We start from the raw sequence: 22,284 nt of genomic DNA, 5'->3' as shown, positions 1-22,284 counted from the left end.
GGGATGTAACATGTATACACAGGAGAATGATTAAGACTCAAGGGAGTGGGCAGTGCCTGTGGCTCAAAGGAGTAAGGCGCTGGCCCCATATGCCAGAGGTTATGGGTTCAAACCCAGCCCCGGCCAAAAACTGCAAAAAACAAACAAACAACACCAAAAAAAGACTAAAGGGAGTGAAAACTACAACTCCTTACAAGGACGCAGAGCACCTGAAACTAACATACATCACTGGTGGGAAGGAAGTTCATACGATCGCTTTGGAAAACTGATGGTATTTACTAAAGCCAAATTCATGCTTTCCTCATCACCTACCAGTTCTACTGAATAGACAGTCAAGAGAATTAGTGCACCATGTCCACCAAAGACAAGTACAGAAAACTCCATGAATTCTTTTCCTTAATGGCCCCGAACTGGAAGCCATCCTATAGCCCATTAACAATAGAATGGACAAACTGAGGAATATTAACACAATGGAACCCTACGTGGAAAGGAAAAGGAAGAAATTTTTACTATACATACTGACATGAATAAATCTCACAGACTTTATTATAAGTAAAAAATTAACATAAAACAGCATATACAGAATGATTCTATATGAAGCTCATAAACAGACATTAACACCTAGTAATCCAGGTCAGAATGCTATTTACCTAGGAGCTGTTATAAAGGTGCTTCTCAGGTGCTAGAAATGTCCTCTGTCTTGATCTAGGAGGTGAGTATGTGGGTGTGTACATGTTCCAGAATTCATTAATCTGTTCATTTAAGGTTTATATTCCCCACATTGTTTAACAACTCATTCAAAAGAAAATACAGAGAAAGCTATAAAATGCATTCCTCCTTTTAAAACCTTAGACCAGCTGGAAAGCTATGAAATGAGGCTGGGGTGGTATTATTAAAGGAACTTTTTATCCAAAGAAAAAGAAAGGCTGGACAGAGCACAGGTGTTTATAGCAAATGAAAAAATAAACCAATTACATTTTTATAACTTAGTGAGTTAACACCCTCCCATCCAAAGTATTACAGTTTAATTAAATTAGATTGTTAATATAAGTATAAGAAGTGGGGTCTGGCTTATAGTAAATATAAAAGACATATTATTAATACTACTACTTTTCTATTATTTTATTGTTGTTGTTGTTGTTAATGATCATTTTTAGTAATTGAGACTAAACCAGAAACTCTCATGCACCATTCTCAGGTTCTTCCCATTTCTCAGTATTACATCCCACCATTTAATCAATCCCTTCATTAATCCCACCATTTAATCCCACCATTTTCCCTAATTGCCCACCATGGAACAACTCAGTACTTGGTACGGGGAAATTGATAGAATTGATCTTCCCAGGCACATTGTGGGCCTGTGGGCTACAGTACAGAGAGGCTTGTTCCTTCAGGCAGGGAACTCGCAGACTGCCAAAAATGAGTTGATACAGGGAATGTCATTCCACCGGCCATCTTTCAGGAGCACTGTGCAGTGTTCCTGAGAGCCAACGTTATTTGGCTCACCCTCATTCCAGTTAGTATAGGTGACCGTTCTTCCCGTCAGATCCATAAACTGGCCTTCTGTCCTCTCGTCTGTGATGCCCAGGAAGGTCTCTTCTTTGGCTAGATTCTGGATGGCCGTGTTTTCTTTAGCGTTTCTGGGAGTGGCCACAGAGGCCTGGAATTGGGCACATAGAGCCTTCACTCCGTTAAAAGTCAGCTTGTCACCATTGGTCAAGAAGATCTTATTACCTACTTTTCTGCCCAGAGAGAAGGTCAGCCCTAAAATGTGGAAAAGCAGGGGACCCTGTATTATCTTTAAGCCGAGCTCAAGGTATTTCTCAGGATAAAAGTTTCTAGAGTAGAGTTGCCAGATAAAATATATATGTCCAGTTAAATCTGAATTTCAGATAAACAATGCATTTTTTTTTTTTTAGTATAATTCTCTCCCATACAATTTTGGGAACATATTTTTACTTAACAAAATTACTTTTCACCTGAAATTCAAATCTAACTGGTGTCTTATCTTTTCATTTATTAAATATGGCAACCCCAATGTGAAGAGACAGATTGGCACAAAGGCCTTTGTCCCTTTGGATGAGAACTCTAGAATACATATAATTTGGAATTCTGAGTTAGACTCCACTATTAACTTGAGACTACACAAAAATGTCTGTAAATATTTGCTCCAGGCCAGAGGAACAAGTTAGGTCCCACTGCAGGTATTAACACCAGCATAACCAAGGATCATAGTTCCTGTTTTCAGTGAGCAAATATTACCAGGATCAGGTCACTGGAGTCAGAGCAAATTTTGCCAGAATCAGGTCACTGGAGTCAGACTTCAATTTATAAACCGCCTCTGCAACTTATTAGCTCTATGCATTTGGGTAAGTAATTTAAGTTCCCTTTGTCTCCATTTCTTCCCACATGTTGTTGTGTGGATTTCATGAGATCAAAATACGAGAAACACATTAATATATATGTGCTGCCACCTGCCTTTCCTAAACTTCAAGCTGCCTGGAGAGTAAGAGAGAAAGCTTACACTTTTTGATACGATCCAATTCTGATCTCAGAGCCTTTCTTTCTGAAGCATCCAGGTTACTATTACAATCTAGAAAATTAAAACAGAGTGAAAGAGCATTGAGAAGGGGTCTCATATCTGTGCATATAAGGGGCTGGGGTATCCCTTTCAAAATGATAAAAAAGTAGTTTCTCTTACACTGATATTTATACTTTGAAGGAAAATGAAAACATTGAGAAGCAAAAAGAAGGAAAAATCTCTATTTCCTCCCAGCCCCAAACATCACTCTACCTGTTTACTGTATCCAAAGACACTTTATGCAACATACGTATCATCTACACTCCCTCATTACTCAGTAGTCCATGGCCAACCTCATTAGTAATTCTTTATCCAAATAAATTGTTCTATCAAGGCTAAAAGGAAATCTCTTGAAATATTTTTCTAATATGAGCTGGAGAATATTGACTAAAAAGATTGTAGGGCTTTACCTTTGGGAAGGTTTTGCTGAGTTTGTTCTGTTAGGCAGGAAACCAAGATTTTTATGAGTTGCCAGTTATCCTAATGGGGAGGGCATGAGGAAGGCCATGTGTACAGACAATAAAAAATGGCTTCAATATGGTACACTTTGTATTTCCAGGGAATCTATTTCTCCACTTGTTGAATCTAGACTGGCCTTGTGACTTGTTTTGACCAATACAAAGTAGCAGAAATGATAATATATGCTTTCTGAGGCTTTAGGAGGCTTAAAAATTCTATCCTTCATTCTCTTGGGAATCTTGTTATTACTGCAAGGGAACAAACCCTGGCTGGCCTGTTGGATGATAAGAGACCTGTGGCTCAATCACGCTCATCACAACAGCCAAACATGTGAGCAAGACTATTGGTCATCTGCTGATCACAGGCACATGGGTGAGCCCAGCTGAAACCAGCAGAGAAATCACTTAGCTGACCCATAGAACTGTGATTTAAATAAATGCCCAAGTTTTTAAAGTACTAAGTTTAAGAGTTGGTTTCTTATGAAGTAAAATGTAACTGACATACCATGGCTATAGGGTTTTGTAAAACATGATATAATAAGCTCACACTTAGATGGCCTTTTTTCTCCCTCTGGCACCAGGACCTCACATTGGAAAGTTTCTACCAAAGGGAAACCCAGGCCGGTTTCTCCACGGGCAGTCTGATGAAGGTGTTGTCCTGAAAGGTTTGTCTGTCTATACTTAGCACAGAGAGAGATTTCCTGAGGCTCCAACAATTGAGACAGGGCTGTGGGCACTGGGTCAGGAAGCAAATTTGAAGGGACACCTTCCAGCAGGTACTCAGGTCTTGTTACCCTGGCTGCCCTAGCTCAGACTTTGCTGCGTGAGCTCCTTACCTGGACATGTCCCAGGGTCTCCTTTTGGACCTGATACTCCTCGTAACCCAGGGGACCCTGAGAGTCCTGGAGGCCCCACCTTTCCAGGAGGACCCTGCAAGCCTCTGAGCCCTTGGCCTGTTAGGTGACAAAGGAAACATGCTTTAGTATCTGCGTTCTCTCTTTCTCCCCAGTTCACTGTCCAATCGCACCCCAGGAGAGTAAGGAGTCCTTGACCCAGGGCTATCCTTTCTGAGCCACAACTTCGTATGACCCACAGAAGAAAAATTCCTCCTGTGCCCCTCGAGATGGCTTGGCCTGGGAGCCACTTTCCTAGAGAGGCAAGACAACCACTTGCCACAAAGTACTGTGCAGAATCCTGGGGTGCCAGAGAATCAGAGCTGTTTCACCATTTTGAGTTATAACAGGTAGCTGAGAAAAATACAATCTTCCTACGTAGGATATTACTCTCCTCTTGTCTCCACTGAGTTTCCTCTGGAAGGTGAAGAATTGCAGAGACGTGACCTGTACCTGGTTCTCCCTTTTCTCCCTTGGCACCATCACGCCCATCTTTGCCTGGGAAGCCGTTGATGCCTGGAGAACCACAGGCAATCACAGGGCAGGTCTTTTGGATGTCCTCACAGGTTCCAGTTTCTGAATAAGATACTGCCACCACACTCAGGAAAAGGAGAGGGAGTGATGGAAACAGCGACATGGTCCTCCTCACCTGGGCACGGAGAAAGTCAAGGAAGATTCTCTGAGCTTGTTTAGTTAATCAACACTGACTTACCAAACATGCCCTCTGTCCTATAACTTGGGCACAGGCTATGTAGAAATAGATGACCCCTGCCTGGCCTCCAGAATGGGGATTCAGAAAAGCAAATATTTCTGGTGATATCATGTGATTAGGATTTTAACAAAAGTACACATGAAAGCATGCAGTGAGGGCCCTCAGGGGGAGGTCACCTGTGCCGTGGCCTCTGCTGCTGCTGCTGCTGCTGCATGGCTGTGAGCTGGCTTTCTGTGGCCATGAGAACAAATGGGACTACAAACGCCAGCTCACTCATGCTGTTGGCTGAGGGAATGGGAATCAGTGGAGACCCAGGAGTCAGAAGAATCTTTCTCTTTCCCTCACCTCTCCTCTGGGCCCGTCGGCTATCTGAATCCCATCTTTTCCCTGGGCAAGTGATTTCTCTCCAGAGACAGTTAACTTTCATTTACTCAGTGGAAGACCCTAAACTGCAGGTTGGTGATTCAAAGAAGAAAGTCCTGATGTTAGATCAAGCCATTAACTAGTCATTATCACAGCCACCCAGAACTAACTTGAGTTTCCTCCCTCTCAGCATTTTATTTTCCACAGCAGGATAAGTTTGCCAGCATGAGCATTTTCTCTTATAATTTCTCACTGCTTTGGCCCTGGCAAGGCACTAGGTCCCTCTCTGCTTCCTGGCAGGAGTTCCTATGTTCTGTGGGTTGAAACCACCGGCTACTAGACAACTGGCCTTGAATCTTCTGCCCATTTGTCAATCATGGACATGTCACGTGTCCTTCAAAGATTTCTTCCAGTCATTGATGCCTAAGAAAATGGAGCTATAGGTCTAATCCTCCAAGGCTCCTTTGGAAACAAATGCAGTCTCCATTTCAGATGGTCAGAGACAATTGAGGAAAGTCGCAGGTGCCCCAGTGCAGGCAGAGAAAAGGACACCTATAACACTACTTCTCTCTGTCCCCTCCCTTCCTGCATCCCTAGAAAGCCTCTTCCACATTTCTAGAGTCAAGTAAATTCCTCAGACTCTAAATCCAGGAACCCAGACTCATTTGATATAAATGACTTGCTGGGGGCTTCTGAAGAGCAGGGATTTGGTGGCAAGGAAGCTGGCTCTCTAGCCTAGGATGCTGGCAGATACTTTGGAGTAAAGGAGAAGGCTGGGCTCAGCCATGTAGGGCAGCCCAATCAAGTTTGTCAACAGTGATATCCCAGGCCTGGCCTTCAACCCCAGATTAATAAGCAGTACTTGGGGCTGCATGAAATTCTTCTTAGTAACCTTCCAGCACAGGGGTAGGCAGCTGTCTGCTCTAATAGAGTATAATTCCACCTTCAATTGCCATCCATTTAGCAGTTCTCATTACTGAGCTACTATAAGTAGGTTCACTTGGTTAGACATTTTAAGATTCCTATTTGCAACAGAAAACCATGCAGATACCTATGAATGCACACACATGTTTATGCACACTACACACCCACACATGTGCATGAGCACTCATGCTCCTCCAGGAAGGCACAGCACAGCAGGACCACGTCTGCCTTAGGCTTTCACTTGATGTCTTTCTGCCTAGACCTTCCCTTGAGTGCATGGCTGGTGGGCTCTGTTCCTTCTATTCCAATATTCCTGTCTCAGAGAAATCTGCCTTGATCACTTTGTTTGAAATATTCTAATTCTACCGAGGCAATCTTTATCCTCTTAGCTTGCACTATTTTCTTTCCTATTACTACTATATGATGTTACAATCATTTTCACTTACTTCAGTTTTCTACTTTTTATTGTGGTAAAATAAATTTAACATGAAATAAACTTTGGTCATTATTAGACATACAACTCAGTGGTATTAAGTACATTTGCATTGCTGTGACACTTTCACTACTATCCATCTCCAGAAATTTTTCATCATCCCAAACCAAAACTCTCTACTCATTAATTGATAACTCCCTGTTTCCCCTCCTCTCAATCACTGGTAACTACTATTATGGTGTCTGTCTCTAAGAATTTAACTGTTTTAGGTACCTCATATACATGGAATCGTATAATAGTTGTCCTTTTGAATCCGCCTTCATTCACTTGTCATAATGTCTTAAAGCTTCGTCCACATCGCAGCATATGTCATTATTTCATTCCTTTTTAAGACTGAATGATATGCGTGTGTATATACCACATTTTGGAAGTTTCATTTTTAATAGCCAAAAAAAAAAAAAAAAAAGACCCTCAGAAAACTCTATCATCTTTCAATATGTGATTGGATAATCTTTGGTATGTAGTATATCCATACAATGGAAAACTCACAGAAAAAAATAAGGAAAAGACTATTGATTCATGTAATAACTGGAACAAACACCAAGGGCACTATGCTGCCTAAAAGAAATACGATGTCAAAAGTTTATAAACTTTTTAATAAAGCTTTCTTGAAATGACAAGATCACAGTCATAGTGAAAGATCACTCGCTGGCAGGGTTATAGGGAAAGTCTAACTACAAAGGTGTAGCATGAGGAAGTTTTATTGCAGATAAGGAAACAGTTCTGTATTTCTTGATTGTGGCAATTACACAAACATATGATTGTGATAAAATTTCTTAGGACTAGACATTAAGAAAGAACAGTTAAATACAAATAACACCTGTATATTATTGTTGTGATTCCCAATGTAAATTTTGAAACTTGTAATATGGCATCTTAAATCCTATCTTTGGTGAATGGTGGCTGAAAAGTACAGAGGAACTTTATTATTTTCTCAACATCTACACGAGATTATAATTATTTCAAAAGAGAAAGTTTTGGATCTTTACAAAAAGGGAAGGGATCTCAAGGAAGCTATGGGTGTTCCAAAGATGACCTTTGCTTCCTCAGAGCTTTGTCTTGGCTTCACAATGTGAATGGTCTGTACAGTCATTTGAAAAGTGAGACCAATTTAGGCCAGGCCCCCATGATAATGCTACTCGGTCTGCCTGGACTTACACAGTGTGAGATCTGCGTTGTGAGAGATGAGACATGAGCTGGTTGTTAATGGGACTTGTGAACTGTGCTAACAACTTGAGGCATCCTCCCAAGGATCACCAGGAACTCCAGTAAAGGAGAGATGATCACATCTGAATTTGCAAGGCTTGTTCTGACTGCAGTGTGGAGTGAGACTGAAAGATCTGCAGGGAAGCACTTACCATCATCTAAATGGCAGATGACGATGGCCTAGATTAGGGTAATGGCCTCAGTGAAGAAAGTAGATTCACCTGAGACACATCTAAGAATTATAATTAACTGAGCTTGGGAATTGGTTAGAGTAATGAGGAGTTTTGATGGGTACATGAGTTTGTGATTTGAATATCTAGGGGCCACTTGATTGAGGTGGGAAACAAAGGCAAAGGAATGGCAGTTGGCGGTGAAGATAATGGGTATTGTGTGGGTAAATTGCTTGATCCATGTTCTAGTGCTCAGTGGGGATCTAGAAGGAATAGAATAATGTTTTTATGACATTCAGTCATAAATCACAAATTATTCAGTGTTTAGCTGTATTTCAGTATAGTATCTGGAAAATGCTGTGTTAGTGTCGGGTATTGAGGGAGGCTGTCATGAGAGTGTCACGCAGAGGCTGCAAGGTCATGTGGTGGGGGTAATGTGAGGCCTTTAAATATCGGAAGGAATGTGGGTGAGATGTCCTTCCAAGTCCCTTCCAACTGGACTTTCCTTGGCTTATGGAGGGGCTGGCTTCCTGATCTCCAGCTGCCCTATTTCCTGTGCCTGGAAAAATTGGTAGTACAAAGCCACGTACCTAAAGCAGATGATGAATATCAGGAGATCCAGGGGCTAAAAAAGGCAGCAGGCAACCTGTTCATCTTTATTCCCTACTCTTTAGCAGCCAGCAGCAATCTGCTCTAGTGGCAAGAGGTGGGGTGTGGTAGCTGACACGGTATCACCGGATGCACTGGCTTTGATCTGAGGCCTTGCTTTTATTGTAAACTTAAAGTGCTGGAAATCAGGAAACTGCCCTCCAGACCCTGACTTATCTTGGAACTGGGCTAGGAGCAGGTGGGTGTGTGTGGGGAAAGTCAATCCAACAGTTGAGCACCAATCTTAGTGCTGCCCAGTATAGGCACCTTCCTGCTCTGCAGTGTCTGGCAGGCCTTTCCCATCATAAGGTGCTCCTCTCCAAACACATTAGCCTGACTCTGTACTCTACGCCATAGTGAAAGCTTCTGTGTACATGTGCCTGGACTTGGGGCTTCACTGCCTTCACTCTGGCAGCCCCTCCAGAAATGCACCTCACCCCAAGAGGCTGCAGAGACCAGTGCTTCTGAGACCAGAAGGAGGACTGGCTGTACCCCTACCATCTCTTCTCTTACAGCCTGGACTGGAATCCGGCTCTGCCTGTTCCCAGCTGTGTGACTTTGGCCAAGTTCATATTCTCAGTTTCCCCTTGGCTGTGGATTGGGGTGCCCTCCGCTGTCCACACTCAGAGTGCATGGCACATAGCTCCCCATGACTGCTTGTTTAAGATGGGGCCTTTATTCCTCCAGAGTGACTGTTCCATAGTCTTTCTACCTTTGGAAGTAGTGTTCCTGAGTGGATCTAAACGGGAACTTGAGCTCTGTTAGCAGGAGGCTTTGTTTTGACTCATGAATGTGAATTTACATAAATCCCATATTCTGGCTGACCCTCAGTTTTTGCATCTATAAAATAAGATTTTGAACCTCATTCCTTTTCCCACTGGGATGATTTGAATAGAATAAAGGCAGTGAATGAGAGTATCATCCTCCCCCAACCAAAGACCATCAGGAACATGCTTATAGGCAAAGAAGGATATCATTTTTTAATTTTTAGTTTTCTTTTTTCCTATTTCTCACAGCAGAGGTATGAAGCACAATAATAGTGCAACATAAAACTTCTCAGTAACAGGTTGTCAAGAGGGCAGTTTTAGGGATTTGATTTTGTGTTAGTGAATTGGGGAGAAGGTTTAAGGAAGAGCCGTGTGTTCTGGACGGGGTGTCATCGAGATGATGGGCAAGTCTATGATTGTCTTAATAATTTCTTTTTAGGTGATGAGTGGGACGGAGCAAGGCAAAGCTGTGTTTTGTAAAGGACGGGGAGCATTTCAAGCTAAACAGGAAAAGGGCTTGCTTTCATTTTTGTGGTTCATGGACCAACCTTTTTGTCTGTGTGTGGATAATATTTTGAAATGATTTTGTGCTCTTCACAGAGTAAGTTTGCTTGAAATTAGTTTTCTGTGGGACGTCTTATGGTCTGTAGGGAGTACCGTGTTCTGGCTAGGAGAGACAGCTCAGTCGTCAGCTGCTTTGTTAGCAGTGTCCTTTGCGACTCTACTGTCTGACCGTCCCACACTTTCCATCCTGTACCATCACTCATTCTATTTATTCTTTGCTCGTTTTCACTCATAAAGTCTTTAAGGATATAAAAATGTCATGGGTCTTCTTTTTAACCAAGATACATACCCCTTCTCAAAGCATTTTGTGAGTTATTACCGGGGGATTCATAGGCCCCTGAGGGTGGTAGGGGTATAGCCAGCCATATCCAGAAGGTGTCATATCCATCCACATGTTGGGGACCACATTTGCTTGTGGCACAGTTCTGAATACAGGGTGGCTGCAGTGAAAGGAAGTTTGGAGTTTAGGACAACGACCAGCTCATTTGCTACAGCAATCACAACACACTTGGTTAGGCATTAGCTTCCCATACCCTTCGCCTGACCCCTCCATTCCACAGGCCTGGTGTCTTCCTCCCACCAGAGAATACTTTCCTCTGGGGCTGTTTGTCTCTAAGAAAACCCAAGTTTCCTGTTGGGTGTCCCTCATTCATGGTTCTCTAGGGCCGCAGATCCTACTTGTCCAAGCTCATTCTCTGCCACTACTTTGGGTTTCCCGGAGAGACCCAGAGCTGGACCTGGCAGAGGTACCAGTCAGAAAGGTAACATCATCTGAAGAAAGGAGGGTACCTTGGTGATAAGGAAAGGGTTGAGATGGGTACACACTCCACAGCTAAGAGATAGAACCAGAAACACCTACTAACTGGTGCAAAACCAGCAGAAAAAGCTACTGGTGATTCAAAATGAGCATAAGTAGTGTCCATAATGAAACAGGCAAGAGGTGGTGGAGAGCACTGAAGTGGAAATATTAAATTGAACAGTAAAATCACCAAAAATAATAAACCCAGTAGAAGTGTGAGTCCCAGCGGAGACAGCTGGAAAACACTCTGGGGAACTGGAAGAGCAGAATCAGGGACTCTCCTGGGTTTGGAAAGCTGGAGAGATGGAAATAGAGGGTTAGAAGCAGGAGTTTCAGAGTATTAGCAACAGAAAAGCGAGGCTTTCTGACACGTAAAACTGAGGTGAGTAGATTATGCGCCTGCTTCCTATGCCCACAAAGCAACTCCATCACACAGACCCTGGCCAGCAGGAGAAGAGGGACAGAGAAGGTAGCTCCTGGCCTGACACTACTCACCTTTCTGGGCTCACCCAAAGCCATGGCTGGACAATGCCTGGGCTCTAGCCAATTAGATCACCAAATACCCCTCCCCGTGACAGTTAAAAATTAAGGCATTAGGGAGGTGCAGAAATGTAGGGAATAAAGCAGAAACACACTTTTTCCCAACATCAGTTCATTTTTGATTCTTGTGATCAGTTATGCATTCAGCAGGGAACAAGGATGACTCCTTCAGAGGACAAAGTCATGAATGTCCCAAGGAGCATCTGATGTCATAAGACAGGTTTCCTGATGCCATCCCTGCTCCTTTGTGTCTCCCCCCGGGACCAGAGACATAAAAAGAGCTCAGCTGTTACAATAATGGATCGATTGCATCATTAATGTAATTCCTTAAAATACACGTGTATAGTGTGGGATTTTAAGTAATTAAATTAAGATTCACCCTTTATGTATCCAAGTGTGTGCATATGTATGCACTTGTGCACACGTACTGGGGGGAGGGGGACCTGTCTATGAGTCTATGCCTTTTCTTAAATTCTGTGTCTATGCTTGTGATTAAATGAATGGACCTGTGACTTCGGAGCTATGAAGCAGTTCAGTGCTTTGGAGCCCATTAGGAGATAGACATCAGACAATGATCTATATAGCAGAAGCTTAACATAAAGAAATTAGTAAACTATGCTTAAAAAGTAACTATGGCATAGAGAAAAATTCTCTATGGAATTCTCTATGGTGGTTTAAACCTCATTAGAGAAGGTGTCATTGAACTCACTGAATGGCTGAGAACTGCTCTGATTTGCTGGGCCAGAGCTTTTCTGTGATCATAGGTGGAGCAGGAATCACCAGCCAAGAGCATAGGTCAGGTTGGAAGCTGGTGGACAGGCAGGCAGCACAGGGAGGGGCTGGGGAGGAGGCAGTAAGAAGCTTGGGGCCCTTCTTGATCTGGAGGGCCTTTGCTTCTAGAGGATTGAGGGAGGAGACACACCTGGGGAAAGGAGACTACCCACCGATCAATGATCAGTTGTAAGCAATCACAGCAGAGGTGCAGACAGGAAGTCTAAGGCCCTGTCTTTTCTTCTGTGAAGGCTGCAGGAAGGTCTTGAGGAAGCCCAGCCTCAGGAGCAAGCTGGAAGACGACGCGACATGGTGAGTCTGGGCCATGGCTCCACAGGAGGTGCTCGTGCCTACAAAGCGAGGTCATCCAGAAACTGCTGGAGCCCCCTTTTCTTGCCACATCTCTCTAGTGCACGCTATGAAAAAGCTTAGCACCATGCTCAATTGAAAAACAGGTCCGAGCAGCGGTTCTCAACCTATGGGTCGTGACCCCTTTGGACTGTATTAAAGGTTCGCAGCATCAGGAAGGTTGAGAACCACTGGAAGGAATTCTGTCCTTTTCACTGAGGATATTATTGAAGAGTAACTTTGGAGCTGAGACCTTTGATAACTGGCAAGTAGGCACGTCCATGTTTCTGTATACACAATGAATCTACAAATGCCCTGTGTGTGTCCTCTGTCTGCAGATGCACCATCAAGGAATCCTCCAGCCTGGACTCATAGGCCAGCACCTCCTGGACCTGAGGCTCCTGGACCTCCTTTTTCCTTCCTTCCCAGGTACAACAAACTGGCCCCAGTTCAGTCCACTTAGGTCAGGGTGAACTCAATCAATCCCACAGCCATCTCTCCTAGTGTGGGATGTAGAGGGTACAGCTGGGGTTGTCCTGGACAGAAAGGGAGAGGCCCAGGAGGAAAGTGAACTGCCTAATGGACAGAAGGCTGGGGACAGGATAAGGTAGATGTTCCCTGGAGAAAGGGCCAAGGAGAGACTGGTTTCACGTGGCTGATAGAGGCAGACACCAGCTGTGCCCTTCCTCCCATATCCAGCTGAATGCCGAGCTGCCAGACCCCAAGGGAGAGGAGGGGGTGTCAAGGACAGGAGACGTACGCACGTCTGATCCCACTCCATCTAGTCAAGGGCTCAGTCATTCAGCTGTAAAAGTGGCAGAGCATTTAGCAATGACACATTCGTCAGGAGTGCCAACCGGGAAAGCCTATTCTGTGAGGGAGACCCAGCAAACCTTGTTACTGAAAGAAGAACAAGGGATGAGGGCTTCAGAACACTTGAGGGAAGCTGGAACTTCGCTGTGTCCCACTGGGAAGTGTGAGTCAGCTCTGCCATCTTCTGGCCATGCTTAGAACTGCAGTGGGCTGAGGCATGTCTTGAGAGATGATGACACATCCTCACCCCATCTGCTCCTTTCTATTGATTACCTTCTGGAAATTACTATGTGTCAGGCTCTGGGACAGAGCCTGGGAGACAAAGGAAAACATGAATGCCTTTGTGACCTCACAATATAATGGGGGAAAGAGGACACAAATTTACATTAACACAATTTCTGTTATGAAGAAAATAAATGAAAAGCTGAAAGAGAAAGTAATGGAGAGCTCTCATCCAAAGACGGTGTGGTCAGGGAAGGCCTCTCTGGGGAAGAGAAAGAGTCCTGAAGTACAGAAATGCAAGGAGGCACATTTCAGGCAGGAAGAAAAGCATTGCAAGTGCGAGGTGTGGTTAAGATCTTGACATTTGAAAGATTGAATCCAGACCCAGACAGGCCTCTTGAACTTCTAGGGGTACCAGGCATCATGCATATAGCAGCCCTGTCTTTCCCTTTCTCCACCTTTCCTCCCAAGATGTAAACTCTGGGCTTGGAATCTGATCTCTGCATTCTGAGATCTTTTCTCTGGGCTGGCCTTGGGACCTTGGCCTAAGCTTTTACTTTGAATCCTGAGTTCTAAGTTCAGGGTCTGGTCCATGTCCTGAAAGTCTGGACTCAGATGGTGTGTTTCTATGCTTAGTTCTCTGATCTCCTGGCTGAGGGTTAAGAGATTAGAACTCCCAGTCCCTGCGCTCTGTCCTCTGAACTTAGACGTCAGGAATCAGGGCACCGAGGCCTTGACCTTGTGTTGTGAACTCTGAAGCACAAGTCACTAGCTCTGCTCCAGGTCAAGCGGCTCTGGGGTCTCGTGGCTAGTGCTTCACTGAGGCCACTCTTCCCTGAAGTCGATGCTCTGACTTGTGGGGTTGGGATTTTAGTTTGATTCTTCATTCCAGGCCAGAAACCCAGGCAGCATGTCTTGTATCTTTATAAATAAAGAGGCTTTGTGGTTATGCAGAGAGCTGGTATCTGCCAATGGGTAGTTCTTCCTCCAGAAGTACCCTAGGAATTATGGATATGGTCAGAGATTTGTTCTTGGAACTTTAGGGACTCAGATATATATCTTAAGGAGAGGCAGGAATTTCTTTGTTCCCAATTTCTCCACCCAACCCAGATAAGTGGATTATTATTAAAGTTTTAAGATCACCACAAAAGTTAAGGAACAGATAAATCAGAACATTATCAACTGTTCTGATAACAGAACGGTTATCAGCAGTGTTACAATGTGGGAAGTGAAACAATGTCCCATAACACAGTCTATTTCAAAACTCTTTTAGTGACCTCATGTATAGATAGAATTAAGCACAGACGACTTTAGACACTGGACTATGAGGTCAGGGGAGAGATCTGGCTCACTGGGGTCATTCCCTATCCTGCACATTACCTGGAATATGATAGGATCATAACAAACATTTGTCAATGAATAAATGAGTAATGAGCCATGAGAGAAAAAAGGACATAGAAGAATAAAGGGGAAAAAATATGGAATAGGCACTTACTGAACATTGGATGTATGCCCCCATGAGTTGGTTACTGAGGTGGTGAACAGTATGTCATCTGTGTCAGGGTGACAAGACCACTCCCAGATTCATTAGGAAAACTCACAGCATTAAGAAGATGCCCAGACTCATAGATATAATATACTATAGTGAAAAGACACAAAGCAAAATTAGCAAAGTGAAAAGGTACATGTGGTGACGTCTGGAGGAAACCAGATGCAAGCTTGCAAGAGTCCTCCTCCAGTAGAGTCACAAAGGATGCAACAAACCATAACAACACGTGCAGAATAGTATGTACCAGGGAAGCTCATAGAAAAACTCTGTATCCAAAAGTTTTATTGGGTGTTGGTCATGTAGGCACTTTCTGCCTAGTTGTACCGAAATTTCAGGCATTCAGAAGGAAAAGAGTTCCCTAGCACTAATTATATTGTTTGTATGACAGTTTACGTACAGAGAGCCACTCCTATAAGTTGGGAATGTCAAGAACCCTGGAGAAATCCAAGTTTCCAGCAAAAGGCCAACCTTGCAAGTAAGTCTTTCTGAGGTCAGTAGTCTCAGGCCTCCTGTGTTAATTCTTTTCTGCATATTAGATATGACTGATACTCAGCTTCTGGCCTGAAAATTCCAATGTCCCTTCACCTTGGCATCCTTAATGGTATTGATAACCCTCCAATAGTCTCCAGAGGGTAGTGCTGGGCAAATTGCAGAAACTGGGCTGGACTTTATGTTCAGGTCAATGGGGGCCTGGCAGAAAGTCAAATGTGGGGGAGATTATTTATAGGCTTGGAAAACCCACTAAAGTTAGGCAAGAGAGCTTAAGATCTCATTAATCTGGGTAAATCTTGGTACTGGATGTCCCCTTTGATGGATCAGACCTGAGTACCTTATACACTGAATGGAATTTAATATTTCTAGGAACTCTGTGGGGGTCAGAGTTAACATACTCATTGCCAAGATGGGGAAAGAACTATAAATCCAAATCCACTAGACTCCAAAACCACTGTGCCCTGTGCCCCTTGGCCCAGGCAGGTGTCAATGTGACTACAGCTCCAACCCTGGACACCTGCCTCTTTATGTTTTCACCGGTGTGACTGGTCCCCTTTGAGTTTGTTAACTGCCTTGCTCAAACTCCTTTTCTTCCAGAAAACCTCCCCTGCCTCCCGCCCAGTGCTCTGCTCTTACCTTTGTTCTTTCCGTTCTTCCTTCTGCCTCAGCACAAGTGGTTCCCTGACCCCCACCAGGGGTGCTTCTTCCTCTTCTCCTTCATAGCTTCTTTCTCCCCCTATAGGAACCACATGCTACAGAGCAGTGGATGATTTGTGAACATTTTGTGTCACCACAGGTAAGACTGGCATCTACTCAGTATCCCATCAAATTTCCATCCATGTTGGGAGAAGATGGAAATCCTGACGTGCTCCATATTCTGGATAAATCAAACCCGGTGATCAATAAGTAATTTCATTTGCATCATAATCAACCACAGGATAAGAAAAGCTTCAGTGTTTACTCCAAGAACAACTAATGTATGATCCTGAAAGAAAGATACAGGCTCTGGAAGACGAATCAAATTCATCCAAACACAAATGAAAGACGCTAAGATGCACACGCATACTTAAAACTATCATAGAAAATGGAAGAAAGTCTAAGGATCTCCATATGGACAGCCAGCACTGGCATGATGAGTAAGTGCAGGTATGCGCAGGATAGTTAGTGCCTAATTAAAGAACTGGCAGCTCCTCTTGGAGGAGCAAACATCAGTGACAATGTCCAATCAGGGAATGATCATGTTGCTAACTAGTTAAGGTTGATCCAAGAAGAAACTTTTTTTTTTTTCCAGAAGCAATTGAGCATTTTTTTTAAACAAGGAAAAGTAAACTTTAATAATCTAACAACATAGATTAATCACAAAAGCATTATGAATGAAAGTATATAGAGAAAAGTATACCTACTGTATGATCCCCTTTATATAAAAGGCAAGATAATATATACTGTCGAAAACCAGATCAGTGGTTTATCGAGGGATCAGAGGGAGTGATGGATTTCAAAGAAGTATGAGGAAACTTTTGTAGGTGAAGGGAACTTTCATTATCTTGATTGCAGTGTTGGATTTCTGCACATATATTTATGTCAAAACATATCAAATTGTGTGCCTAAATTTACTCAGGATATCATATATAAAATATACCTCAATAGAGCTGTAAGTAAAAGAACATAGATAAGTATTGATATTAACCCCAAGTTAATAACACTCACATTAAAGCATTTTGGGTAATATTTTCTTATGCCTAAAACTTTTTTAGAATTGCATCATAAAAGACAAACTGACAGGAGGCAGAGTCAGGTGGCGGTCTAAAGACATCTCCTTTGCAACTGCTGGTGGTGAGATGGGGAGAAAGGACTCCAGCCACCTCTGACTGGGGAGCCATGCCTGGGGGATTGCCTCAGGGGAGATCAGGGAGACAGCCAAATACTCCAGGAGCCAACAAAGAGGTTGGGAGCAGTGGAGAACTGGCACAGAAAGCAAATGCCTGCATGTCCACAGAGCCCAGCTGGTGTGGCAGTGGGTTTCAGACAGAGAAGTCCAGTCTGGCAGACATTTTTTGACCTGTGTACTTGCGGGAGCTACCTGGAGACAGCCTGGGTGAGCAAGTGGTCTTAAATAGTGCCCAGTGGCTGGGACTGAGCTACCAGGCAGGGTGAAGCTCCTGTTGCTTGGCTGTGAGCCGTATGCCACCATTGTGAGAGAGCTGCCTGGGAGGAACAGCCTGCAGGCTCCTAGGGCCAGGCTGGTCCTGGCATGCCAGCTGAGCTTGGAGCCACCACTGGGGAGACTCAAGTGAAACCCTGATTTCTGAGAAAACCACTTTGTGGCCAAGGGGCACTGATTGGGAAGTTCCAGGCATGTCTCCTAAGTAGGCTGACAAGAGCTTCAGCCTCTGAACACTGTGGGGACCCTGAAAATAAATCAGTAAGATGGAACTGGGAAGCTTTGGAAAGTAGGTAGTGGCTTCCAGCCCTTATCTTCCACAGCTGTATCAGCATCTCAATCAATGTCTCCTAACACCAGAATATCACCTATTGTCCAAGAAATATATTGTCATATATATATATTTTTTTCTAATTCTTTTCCCCCAAGTGTTTTGTTTATTTTGTTTTTGTATTTTTAATTTTTCATAGTTTCTTTCTTCAATAGTAATGGTTTATTTTTGCTATAGTTTTTCTGCTCCTTTTATTCTTTTTTTCCCCAGTTCTTTTCCTTAGATTTTATTTTCTTATTTGTTTTATTTAGTTTTATTGTATTTTTATTTCTTCATTTTTACTTTCTCCAATAATAAGGGCTTCATTTTTGCTATGGTTTCTTTACCCCCTTTATTCCTCCTTTTCTTTCCATTGCTTTATTGCTCTCTCTCTTTTTGTACAGATTCCTCCACTTATCTTTCCCATATACATTTCTCAAGTAACAACTAAGATATAACCTCTTTTTGTACATCTTACAAAATTTTACTTTGAATCTTTTTAATATATTTTTATTATCATCATCCTCTCTTTTTTTCTGATCATTTTATTCTTTTACAATCTGTATTCCATTCATGGGACAGAGCCTCACCCTGAGGCCTTGAGGCCTGGACTGGACCTGGCTCAGGCAAAACTGGATCCCCCAGTCTAGGGTGGAATCTAGCTTGGGCCTTCAGATGACACTATTGATAGGTCCCCACTGTGACATACTGCCATTTTTTTTTTCCCTCTATTTGGTGGAGGTGGGGTTTTGTTTTTGCTCAGGCTGGTAAGGAGCTCCTGATCTCAAGGGACCCACCTCTCCCAGCTCCCCAGAGGCTGGAAATTACAGGTGTGGGTCAAAACACCCCATCTCCCATCTCTCTCTTTCTGTTCTCTCTTGTTTTTATCAATCTTTCCTTTTACTCCCTCCCCTTTTTCTTTTTCTTTTCTCTTTTTCTTTCTTTTCTCCTTTATTGCTCTTCACTCTTTTCTTCCTTTGGCCCTATAATGAAAGGAGATATTAACACCTGTGTTTCTCAAGGGGCATCAGGGTCCTCAGCAGTCTTTTCCAAATCCTTTGAAAGACAAAATTACAAGAAATTTAGTTTACAGATCTCAATTGGCTTTACTGGAATTCTCAAATTCTCAAATTGGAAGACAAAATTACAAGAAATTTAGTTTACAGATCTCAATTGGCTTTACTGGAATTCTCAAATTGGGCAACATTTCATTCCATAAATGAAGTGTTTGGATGAGCTGGGCAGATGAGTGACTTTATAAAACTAGGAAGCAAAGAATAAAGAGGTGAAATCAGGCATTTTAACATTGAAGATAGAGGTAAATATCAATTCTATACCAAAATTGTGGAAGATGAATAGAGAAAAACTGAACAAGTCATCCGAAAAGGGTGCAACTGAAGAATCCTCAATCCAAAAGTCAAACCACATCTTAAAGAGGGAGGAAATAAAATAAGTGAACTTTATCAACAGAAAGAAGTAAATGCTATCTGTCAGGTTATTACCTGTCAAGGCATATCATGACTAACAGCAAGAGGTGGGATGTTCTGAAGATAATCACCTGATGAGCTATGAAAACAAGCTGGAGACCTAAAAAAAGCAACTTTAGGATATCAAAGAAAAGCTGGAAATATCATTTCTTCTTCTTTGGTGCAGACTTTATCCCTAGAACTAAAAGCTCATGGTAATTGATTGAGAATTTGAGAGGCTGAATACAATCTCATTATTGTCAGACAGGAGGTTGCAGATCTGAGATCAAGAATAAGAGAGAAATTTAACTCCAGCCTCTGGAAGTGGATCCTCTAGCATTTGATGAACACAGTGGAACATCTGGCGGAGGGTAATTGCTCCTAGGTGCCTAGGCATGGACCACTGATGCTTCTGGGACAGGACAGACTCACCCTTCTGTGTTCACCTTCCATGCTGTCCTGCAGCTGCACTTCACCATTCAGAGAGATGAAGGGTGTTTGTCTCAATACATTTTAGTTAATTTAGAGAATGGCTGTCATAGTCAGTCCAGGTTGCAATAAAAGAAAATCACAGACTACAACCTGGTGCCCAGTGTGGCTGCGATGGGGAAGCTGGGACAGAAGGAGAGAAACGGCTTTTCTGGGATCCTGGAGTTACTCTTTGCCAGGGGATGGAGTCCTGCCAAGGAGCGGAAGAAGAGCTAGAATCTCCAGCAATGTGCATTTTTCACATTGGAATTTTAAACTCTTTCAAATCATGGGCCGAATTTCTTATTCCCAGTGATTTGTGCAGTATCTGAGGTTCATTTACAGTTAAATGAAGAGCTGCAAATGAATCCTTCTTTAGTTCACTGAGATCTTGAAGAATAATGTGCCCAAGATGCCCAATGCCACTATTTTCTTTTTGGTGGGTTTCTTCTCTTAAACAGATATTGAGAAGTTTGAGAAAGCTATTATTGCATTCTATTTGCTAATATTTTAAGTTATTTCACATGTAGTCTCATTAGGAGTGACAATTTATGTTTCCTGTACCCCTTAAGGTCTTGGTATCACAGTGCTGGATTCTTGCTAGAAGCCTGGGAAAGAGAACTTCTCTTTCTATTTAGGTTACTAAACTGTAAGAATGTGATCCTGGGGTCACTGTTGGCCACTTGGGCAATACAAAAGCAAGCAGTCTGAAAATGAAATCAACTCAAGTGAAAATGTAGTCAACTCATAGGAAACAGAACTAGGACAGAGCTTTCAGAAAGACAGGAACAAATTATTTATTATTTGCTTGAGCCTCTGGGTCTAGCCATGCCTGAATCCAGGGAGTCATGGACTTTGATTACCAGAGACAGAGCCTGCTCCCCACTCTTTATGTGTGTTTGTTTGATCAAATTAGTTCGGTGATTTGCAGTAGAAAGGTTTCTGGAAAAACGGGTTCTCACAAAAAGTATCACATACATTATTTCTTATATAAATTCTCTAAATAACCCAGTAATTTAGGTAGGACAATGATTGCGTATTATTCAGTTTTTCCTTCCCGCAGTGCTCAGCATATACCTTGAAGAAAACTACTCTCTGCTACATTAATTGAGGTAGAACAAAACAGGTCATTGCCCACTGTTAATAACTGATTTAATTTCATCCAAGCAGGACAGAACTTTTAAGTTGGCATGTCTCCTTTAGAGCAATTCAATGAATGGTGCTGCCATTGCTCAGTCCACTCAAAGGAAGCTTCTTGGAAATTGGTCTTCACAGTCGGAAGCTTTGATATTGTTGTGGTTTTGTTTTGTAATTAGTCGTGATGACTATTCATCTTATGATGGCTAAATTAATTTATATGAATAGCTAAAAGTTATACATATATACAGCCAAGTTTTGTCATAAAAAAAAAGGCTGATAGTTTGAATATGGAGAAAAGAAGAGGACGGGGTAATTTTTATGAAGTATCTACTATGTGCTAAGTCCTATGATATGCATTATGCATACACACCTGCTAATTTTTATTGGGTGCCAGGCAATAGAATTCATATACTCAAGTAAATAGCTCTGTCCTAGTTGTTTCCTCTGAGTTGACCACATAGAGACACAGTACTAAATGCTGTACATACAGATCTTTATTAGCCCTCTTATAAAACTTAGTATTATCAATATCCACATCATAAATTATATATTTCCTTAAGGGCCAGAGTGCCTGTTTAAACTAAAGACTAATTATAACTTCAAAGACTGAAGTTTGCCTTCATACGCTTCTGCCTTTCTGCAATTAATTGTAGTTATTGTTTAAAGCCAGAGTGTAACCATAAAGTAAAGAGACTTAAAAATTCTTTCAGGCTTTTCAAAAATCATCCAGCCACAAGTTTAAGTACAAGGTCAGGTTTACTGGGGAAACAAAGAGTTAGCAGAATGCATGTGGTCCCTCAGGCTCTCAGTGCTTAATGCAACTGGATGCCCCTTGGAGAGTACCCCAGGAGTGGGATCCATTTGTCTCACCATGCAAATTTCATACTGTTAGAGAAGTAAGGAGGGACCAGCAATACCCAGCTTGGCATGTGACACAGCAAGATTTCTGATTATGAGAAATGACTTTGTTTGAAAAAGCTGGTGACTAGGGTTCAAATGTCATTTACTTAGATCATTTGCATATCAATACTAGGTCCTACTAGTCAACTTGCTGCCTTTCAGCTGAGCTACCTCAGTCAAGTTCAACTATAAGAGTGGAAGGAAAGTGCTGCCACCAGGACCATCAGTTTACAGTCTCTGTCTCCTCAGAACAGGTGTCGTTTCCTAAAGTGACCACAGAATTTGCATGTCTGCTTGCCTTATTGTCCCTTTACTCCATCATGTTCTTATTTTATACTCTACCCCTCATAGCTTATTTCTGGTTTGCTGATCAGGCTTTGATTGCATCCGTTCGATCCAACTTCCCCAAAGGGTACAGGGATCAATATTTCATTGCGTGCATAGATCAGCCTATCTCTGCCCATGGATTGGAAACCTCTGATTTATGTGTGACAGGAGTGGCAAGGCCTCTGTGGGCATACTTGTT

The 22,284-nt window shown here is 42.6% G+C and overlaps 1 protein-coding gene across 1 annotated transcript; it reads right to left on the bottom strand.

Annotated features, from left to right (window-relative positions):
• Positions 1-503: 503 nt before the first annotated feature.
• MBL2 (mannose binding lectin 2) lies at positions 504-4,650 on the bottom strand. Its single transcript, XM_053586002.1, has 4 exons — positions 4,386-4,650; positions 3,876-3,992; positions 2,525-2,593; positions 504-1,764 (listed from the first exon to the last, which is right to left on the bottom strand). The coding sequence occupies exons 1-4, from the start codon at positions 4,567-4,569 to the stop codon at positions 1,391-1,393; spliced, it is 744 nt and encodes a 247-aa protein (XP_053441977.1). The 5' UTR covers positions 4,570-4,650; the 3' UTR covers positions 504-1,390.
• Positions 4,651-22,284: the final 17,634 nt, after the last annotated feature.

Source organism: Nycticebus coucang, chromosome 3 (assembly GCF_027406575.1).
Source record: "Nycticebus coucang isolate mNycCou1 chromosome 3, mNycCou1.pri, whole genome shotgun sequence".
Classification (NCBI taxonomy): Eukaryota; Metazoa; Chordata; class Mammalia; order Primates; family Lorisidae; genus Nycticebus; species Nycticebus coucang.
This window is presented reverse-complemented; position numbering and strand designations above follow the sequence as displayed.

What these genes read in the sequence shown, in the direction of transcription:
- MBL2 (XM_053586002.1), bottom strand. Translation starts at nt 4,569, where the DNA reads ATGTCGCTGTTTCCATCACTCCCTCTCCTTTTCCTGAGTGTGGTGGCA. An exon ending in AGACCCTGGGACATGTCCAG is followed by an intron (nt 2,594 to 3,875) that starts GTAAGGAGCTCA and finishes TTAATTTTCTAG; the next exon opens with ATTGTAATAGTAACCTGGAT. An exon ending in ATTGGATCGTATCAAAAAGT is followed by an intron (nt 1,765 to 2,524) that starts GTAAGCTTTCTC and finishes TCCACATTTTAG; the next exon opens with GGCTGACCTTCTCTCTGGGC.